This window comes from Bos indicus x Bos taurus, chromosome 8, assembly GCF_003369695.1.
Source record: "Bos indicus x Bos taurus breed Angus x Brahman F1 hybrid chromosome 8, Bos_hybrid_MaternalHap_v2.0, whole genome shotgun sequence".
NCBI lineage: Eukaryota > Metazoa > Chordata > Mammalia > Artiodactyla > Bovidae > Bos > Bos indicus x Bos taurus.
The window spans coordinates 58,894,828-58,902,738 of NC_040083.1; the positions used below are offsets into that span (position 1 = coordinate 58,894,828).

Here is a 7,911-nt window from a genome sequence, read left to right on the forward strand (position 1 = left end):
AATACTGTGATTGGAGCATGTTTCATACGTGTAATGAGATAATGGATGGGCACTGGGAATCAAGAATGTACTGTTCTATAGTTTAAGATGAATATTGGACATTCAAGTATATGTGTTGATTAGACAATCTGGGCATGTAGACTGTCTATCCCGTGAAATCACGAGTTCCACTTTTAAATTCTATGTCTTTGCCATGTTAGTTATAGCTATTTGCATATAATAAATAAACATTTTAATTGAATGTAAAATAGTTCTTGAAGTTATTTTTTAAGTTTATTTTATCTTCCTTCCATTTTGAGATATAATTGACATACAGCACCGTGTGAGTTTAAGGTGCACAGCATAATCAAGGTTATTTTATTGTGACCCTTCTGGGTCCTTCTGAGCTGAGTACCCCAGTAATCCCATGGCAGGACTCCTTATTCCATAGCACTCAACATACTAATGTAATGATTTGTTTGCCTCCACAGCCCAGACTTTGTATTCAAGTACCATTAAGGTATTATTATGCTAACCACTATCCTAGGCCCTGGGCATATGAGACACTATTGTATTATTTAGGCAAGAATGAGTGAGTAATTTAACAAACAGAGACAGTAAACACAGAAAAAAGGGGGCAAAGTTGAGATATATCAAGATTAGAACACAGTCACTGACTTCATGTTTGAGCTGAGCAAAAACACGGGTTTATAGTTATACCAATCCCTAACACTGAACAATTTTGTAGGGTGGAGGGTGAGTGTTCAGAAATTTTAATTTGCATTGCCCTTGGACAACAAGGTTCAACTCACTGCTCTTCATCACACTATGAACCACCAAAACTCAGTTTATTCGTCCCCATCCCCCAAAAGCAAGTGGGCACTGGGCTGGCTTCCTGGTTCAAGCAAACCAGTCTTTTCTCTTATTATGCCCTCTTCAGGACCATGTCAGCTTCTATCCCAAGTACTCAGACTTCCATCTACATGCTCTCCCTTCCTGCTTCTCTCCTGCCTACCCTTGGGAGTTTCCATGTCCTACTGTGATGTTCATTCCCAGTGTCACTTATTCCACGCAGCTGATAGACAGAGGAGGTGGGATACAGGCAAGAGAACTACAGCCGCCTCCCAGGTGAGTTCTCCAGAAAGATCTAACATAACCGACAGGAGCAGAAGGGGAGATTCTATCATTTGTTTTTGGTATTTATCATATTATCTATATGCTATTGATAATACAAAGCACCTCCTCAAGATTGGAACACTGGCACTCTCCTAAATATCTCCCTTCCAGATTGTGACATACATATAGAAGTCATCAGTGAATTTTGCCTGGGGCAAAAAATTCCTGGCCACTCGTTCTTGACAGTACTGCCCTCCACATTGCTTCTCTGGGCCAAGGACACCATGATATTAATCAAATTCAAGTCTGACCTTTAACTTCAATGTATCTTAGACAAGGGCCTTCCTTCTCTGCTCAAGTCCCTTTTATCCACAGTCCAGGGGGTTTGGGGTTGCGGCGGGGGGTTGGGGGGTGGGTGTGGAATGCTGTCCCAGCTTAAGAGTGGGTTAAAGCTCCTTCCCTAGATAGGAAGGACATTTACCTCCATTATGCCTTCCCTGAGCACACCATGGTGGAGAAAAGCAGCAGACATACAACTCTCTGCTTAGAGATATATAAAGTGTATTGGGGTGGTATTCTGCCCACCTGCACATTAATAAAAATGACAGGAGCAGTCCTCCTCAAGGGATGCAGACACTGGGGAGACGACAAAGTCTTCTGACTGTGTTGGGTCTTCTTGAGCAGACTAGAGTTTCCTTCTGAGGTGAGAGGTGAGAGCTGAGAGTTAGGGTGGGTTCTTTGGTTGGGTGGCACAAGCCACTCGAGGACAGTGCCGAGGACAGTGGCGGGGGGCACCCAGGACTGAGGCCAAGTGGAGCTGATGGGAGCGGGAGTGGTGCCGGAGCTTACTGCCTGGGGAGTGGGTAACATCCATGAAAGCCAGGCTCATCTGCTTCTCAGGGGGTGGAAACTGGGCCTTGGGGTCCCCTCTTGTCTTCTCTGTCTTAGTTCGTCCCTTGGGACTTTTGGCTGGAGCCAAGTTTTTTTCCACATTTTCTTTTCTGGTGCTGGCCACTTTCTCAGATGCAGAGGACATGGATGCCTCATGCCCTTTGCCTTTTGTCTTGGGTGTAATACAGTGCAGAAGAGATTTCATCTTATTTATCAGGCCATATTCTGGAAGGCTGGGCCTCTTGTGAGTATGGCCTTGAACTACCTGCCTCGGAAAGACCTGACCTTGTAAAGCTTGGCCCTCCAATGGCTTACCCACATTGAGCTGGCCCAGGAAAGGCTGGCCTCGTGATGCTTGGGGCACCACAGGCTGGGCATTCTCGGGAACCCTTGCTGGTTTGAGGATAACACTGAGCTTGGCTTGACTGTCTTGCAGGTCCTTCTTCTGAGAATCCTTCCCCCTAGGGACTCCAGGAGGTAGCTCTGGGAGTTTAGGCTGAGGGTGATGCCGAGGACTATGTTGACAGGAAGCATCAAGGTGAAAGCGATGTCTCCGTTGCCAGGGGCTGCGGGGTGTCCTATTCAGAAGTATCCCTTCTGGCCTCTGGCCTTCAACAGAGTGGCTTTTTTCTCTTGTGGAGGAGAGTGTGAACCCAGCATCACCTTCTCCATGGTCCCCAGCCAATCTGGGTTTGCCTGGCTCCTCTCTCTTTTCTGCCAGTGTAGGGACTTGGGCTGAGTCCTTGCTCTTGTCAGGACTATGGAGCTCAGGGCTCCGGGGCTCAGGGCTCCAAGGCTCCTCCAGACTGGGGTTGTTCACACTGGCCTCCAGCTGAACACAAAGCACCTGGGCCTCTGTCATGTCCCCACTGACTAAGATACTGGAAGCCCAGTGGACAGAACTATGGGGTACTATGCTGGAACTGGGTTGCTTCTGTTTCTGGTGCACCGCCTTTGACTCAGTGGCCAGCTGTTCTTTGAGGTGGAGCCACTCTGGGTCTGGGGCACATGGCACATCTGGTGGGATGGGGAGTTCCTGGAGCAGTGGTTGTCCTTGGTTGTTTAAACTCTCAAGAGACTCCTGTGTACATACATCCTCTGACGTTCCTACAACTTGTTCCCTGGACTCTCTTGCCTTTAAGGGAATTCCAATTTGTGCCTCTAGGATCTTCTTTCTCAGATGGAAATTCATTTTGGCCAAGATGTGCTCCCCAAGTGAAGAGGGCCTCTCAGGCTCTGTTTGGCTTTCTATAGGCAGCATCTCAACTACTCCTTTCACCTGCGCATCAACCTGGAATTCTTCTGCAGTGTTTGAAAGAGCCTCACTGGCCTCTTGAAAGCCTGGCCCAGGACTTGGACCCTGCTCTTCAGGCGAGGTCACTTGAGTCAGAGGTTCTGTTGAGAATTCAACAGACTCAGGCACCATCTCTGTGATCATAGCTGGGGATGTGATTGACGTGGTTGCTGGGGCCATGGCCCTGGAGAGAGCCACACAATAAAGAGCAGGCAGCCCTGACAAGAAGGCCAGATACTTGTGCCGTAAAGTTATCTCCAGTTTCTCAATGGCTGCCTCTGACAGGACTCCGGGCAGCTTAGGATGTTCAGTGACAGCTTTTGGTGAGACCTGTTGCTGCTGATCAAGGACCACTGGCATCCCGGGTATAACTTCCTGTTGAAGGTCCTGGTCAGCTGCTGCCTGGAGTTCCAGGGGCTTGCTTTCCAGGATGCAGCTGAAGGGAGTCACTTCTAGGCCCCCAGGAATTATGCACTCCCAAGAACTATATACACAGGCAGGGATGTTGCCCTGGTGAATTTGTCCACATTTGGAGTCGATATGGCCCCGCAATATTGCCTTGGCCTGGTCAAATAAGTGTGGCATGGGGACTGACAATGCGTCCACAATAGGTGAGAATGGGTCATCAGCTCCAGTGGCCTCCAGAGATGTAGGCTGGGGGCCATTCACACTGTCTAGGGCTGTGCTGCTCCAGGATATAGTCTGCTGATTAGTGGGGGACAGGAGCAACTGAATGGACTGCTGGATCTTCTGGGGCAGGCCCCAGCGGTGGTGAATCAGCTGTCTCTGGAGGTGGTATTCCAGCACCCTCCTGGTGTGCTGCGGGAAGAGTAGCTCCCTTGTGAGGACTGAGACATGCTTCCCCGGCCAGAAAGTTTTCAGAGTCTCAGAAGACTGGGCTTTGTCACCAGGCTTACACTCCACGGGGCTCTGGACATGTTGATCTCTCTGGAAAACATCTGGCAAGTCCCACTGAAGCTGGAGCTGCCTCTGCAGCAGGTGCCACTCCAAGGCTTCACACTCGTCCAGAGTCAGAAATGGGACATTGATGTGAGCTTGTTGGTGAGCAGACGGAGCAACACAATCTTGTGAAGACAGAGAAGAGAGTGGAGTTGACTGGGTTGGAGTTTTAGGCAGCAAAGGGAAGAAGGAGAGTTCCTTGAAGAGAAAGGGATCCTTCAAGTGGGGCTTGGACATGCTCTCATCGTTGGAGAGGCCTTGAGAAGCCAAGAAGGTGTCAACCAGCGACTCACTGTGCAGAGAAGGCAGGCCACAGAATAGCTGGCTGTATTTTGGCTGCACGGGGCCCACTGAGTCACTAGCCTGTTGCCCAGACATTAGATAGAGGCCACTTAATTCTTTAACGGCTGAAGAGGGCAAGGCTAAAGCCTTATGGTTGGGAATTTGCTGGTAGAGGCGTCTTTGTTCTGGATCTGTAATGCACCATTCAGAAACCCAGAAGGCCTGGGTAGGCTGGCCAGCCATACCTGAACCCCAGTTCTGGTATGAAATGGTCCCAAATTTCTCAACAGAGAAACGAGAAGTATTATTGTGGATGAAAGAAACTGGTTGCTTATATACAGTTTGGTAAAATAGTGGCGGCTTTGGCATCAGCTGCCTCAGGGACTCTTCTACACGCCTGGGGAGCCCCCACCTCTGGAAATGCGTCCATTTTTTCACATGGACCTCAAGAAGTCTCAGGACTTCAGGACTCAGGAACGGCAGGTGGGCAGGGAGGACAGTGACCATCGGCAAGGCCACTGGATGTGTCAGGGTAGTAATTTCTTGTTTCAGGGTCAGCAGAGAGACCTGGGGATTTAAGGGCTGCTGGACTTGGTTCCCACAGATGAGGCTGAGGTTGCTCTGCATCATCTCCTGCAGATTCACTGAAATTCTAGGCTCCTCAGTCCCTGAGGGACCCTCTAGCACTTGGAATCCCTGCCTTAGCTTGAGATGTTCAGCCCAGTAATCATGGATGCCGGCTGCACCAGGTGACTGGGCCACTGACTGGACTAAGGATTTCTGTGACACTGTGAGGGTTGCAGATGGAAGTGAAAGGTCTTTGGAGTGTGGGGAACGATGCTCCAGACTCTGCTCAAAAGTCACATTAGACATGGACAAAACCTCTTGGCAAGAAGAGCCCTGAGAGGTATCCCCTGAAGTGGGGGAGATCAGGGTGTTCTCACCCAACAACTGCTGAATCTCCAGAGCCATGGTGTTGCAGGTTTGGCAGCAGGGATCTGCACACAGGATCTGCCGCACATTCCCCTCCTGAGGTAGCCAGCCCTGGCTGGGAAGGGAAACATAGCAAATGTATGTTACTGATGGACAGTTTGTTACTGTTTGTTACTCTTGGCCAGTGTGTGGCCCTGGGCCTGCCCTCCCCTAGTCCAGTAAACTCTGGGGCCTGCAACCACTGGGTGTTTAAGTGTCTACTTTTCTTCCTAGGGAAATGCCATTTGGCAAGCTGTAGTGGGCTGGGCTGAGAGCCTGGAGCTTGTTGGGCAAGGTCTCAGACAACGGATGGAAATACAGGGCCTTGAGAAACTGGGAGGCGGGTGAGCTCTCTGCTGACCTGTGCTGAGAAGCTGAATTAGGAGAAGGGAACCAGGCAGGTGGGGGAGCCAATGGTTAGCTGATGGGGCAGCACCAGAGATATCACCAGGTAGAACCTGGAGTCAGCCTCGCTTGGGGCCACGGAAGTCCTGTGGGAGCTCTGCATTCTGGGGATTAGATGTACACATCTCTTAAGAGCCAATTCCTCATTCTGCAGAGCTCTTAAGAAGGGGATAATATGACAAGCTCCTCCCTGAGGGTTGTCCCAGGAACTGGCCTTCCTGAAGACAGAACCAGAGGAGGTAATGTCAGCAGGGTCCAGGGGTCTGCCCTTGAAAGGCAGCGGCTGTAAAGAGAATATGAAAACGATGACTTGTTTATGCACTTAACTATCCACTCTCCTGACTGGGTAACTTGTCTCATGGTTGGGAGAAAACCCACATCATTAAATTCTGTCAAATCCTGACTTCCAGCACCTTTGTGAGCCTAGCCCAGAGCACAGCTGGAAGACCCCTCTCCACTGAGACGTCTGACCCCACCCTCTCCTCCACCAACTCTCACCCAGGGCTCCAGGCTCCATGTGTCTGGCTCCCTCTCAGCCATTCTCCTTCTGCCCAACCCTGCCGCAGGCCAAACACAGAAATTACCACAGGCCATACTAGGAGGTGGGAGACTGCAAAGAGCAAGAGATCACCTTCGCATGACTGAGAGCAGCTCCCACAGCTTGTCAGCTTCTTTCCAGGAATGTCTCCTAGCTGAGAAACCAGGAGACAGTGTTACACAGAACAGAAGGGGATTCAGGGACATCCTACAGGAATCTAAAAGCCTTGAACGACAGGAGACTGCAGACCCCTACCCCACCCCCATAAAAGTCTTCTGGGAGAATCTGTCAACTTGGGGATTGGAGCCTTCAGCAGTTAGAGCACCTGGTACCTGGCACTAAGGGTCACTGGGGGACAGGGTCCATGGGAACCTCACCCCCAGGGGAGGGAAGTCAGGGCAGAGACTAGGACTTTACCTCTTGATGCTGCATCTCTAGCCCTTTGTCTGACTTTTCGGTGACGCTTAAAGACAAAAGAGTTGGAGTGTGAAGTTGGGACACCATTTTCTTTTTCACGTCCAAACCAAGACAAAGCTAATATAGATTACCTAATCCTTTTTAATTTACCTGTATTTTACTTAATTTCCTAACTTTTCATACTCATTTTTTTTTGTCTCAATATTTGTCTTATTTCTGATTCATTTTGAGGCTCTTCTGTCCTCCACACCTCCCATTTATTTCCTAAGAGAAGTTCTGTATCAAGCTTATAATGGAACAAGAGAAAGGGTGGAACAGAATAAAGTTGTGTAGATTTAATAACCAAAGGACTTCAATTTACAAATGCCTTAATGGACCACAAACCAGAAAAATCTCCCATAAAGGGAAGTCTTCTAAGATCCAGTGAGGCACAATCCATTTCATCTAAGTCTCAACCCAAGCCAGATAGAGATGTTCTTGATTTTTCAATTAGAATATACTGCAGGGATGGTCTGGTAAGAAATGATTTCTAGGCGCTGAGAAGAGAAATACCATATAAGAGTAACTAATGGATGGTAAAAAAAAAATAATAATATGGGTGGGGAGGTAGACAGGTTGAGAGGAAGGATAAAAGGAAAGACACTGGGAGCTTAACGCATCTTATCTAAGGCTTAACTAGTTCAGTCCTGGTCATAGTGTTTCCCTACCCGGCAGCAGCTCCTTTTATGTTCCGTTAATCCATGGTAACTCTTTTTCACTTGCCAGATGATTAGAATAATAATGAAGATGGAGCCATAGGTATATAGGGGATACCCCAAATCCCAGAGAACAAAAGTCTGGCTCATCATGGTCTAAACCTCATAATCACGAGGAGACCAACCATCCCTATGAATGTAGGCATTCAGAGTCCTGGCACCTACTGACTTCCAATGCTTGCTACACATTGCTGTCTCCAACCTCACAGATGACGGAACCAAGCCACCAGACTGCATCACAAAGCCCTTCTGTTCCACAAGGTAGGTATGGTGTCAGAGAGCTTCACCTGTCTAGGAAGTCC

General features: G+C 48.9%; 1 protein-coding gene across 1 annotated transcript; it reads right to left on the reverse strand.

Annotated features, from left to right (window-relative positions):
• Positions 1-1,636: 1,636 nt before the first annotated feature.
• Positions 1,637-7,702, reverse strand: LOC113897149 (protein FAM205A-like). The gene is made up of 4 exons (XM_027549546.1): positions 7,562-7,702; positions 6,855-6,900; positions 6,531-6,591; positions 1,637-5,570 (listed from the first exon to the last, which is right to left on the reverse strand). Exons 1-4 carry the CDS (start codon positions 7,700-7,702, stop codon positions 1,820-1,822), a joined length of 3,999 nt encoding a protein of 1,332 aa, XP_027405347.1. The 3' UTR covers positions 1,637-1,819.
• Between the last annotated feature and the right edge of the window lie 209 nt (positions 7,703-7,911).

What these genes read in the sequence shown, in the direction of transcription:
- LOC113897149 (XM_027549546.1), bottom strand. Translation starts at nt 7,702, where the DNA reads ATGATGAGCCAGACTTTTGTTCTCTGGGATTTGGGGTATCCCCTATAT. An exon ending in TAGAGATGCAGCATCAAGAG is followed by an intron (nt 6,592 to 6,854) that starts GTAAAGTCCTAG and finishes CTGGTTTCTCAG; the next exon opens with CTAGGAGACATTCCTGGAAA. An exon ending in CTGCTCTCAGTCATGCGAAG is followed by an intron (nt 5,571 to 6,530) that starts GTGATCTCTTGC and finishes TTCCCTTCCCAG; the next exon opens with CCAGGGCTGGCTACCTCAGG.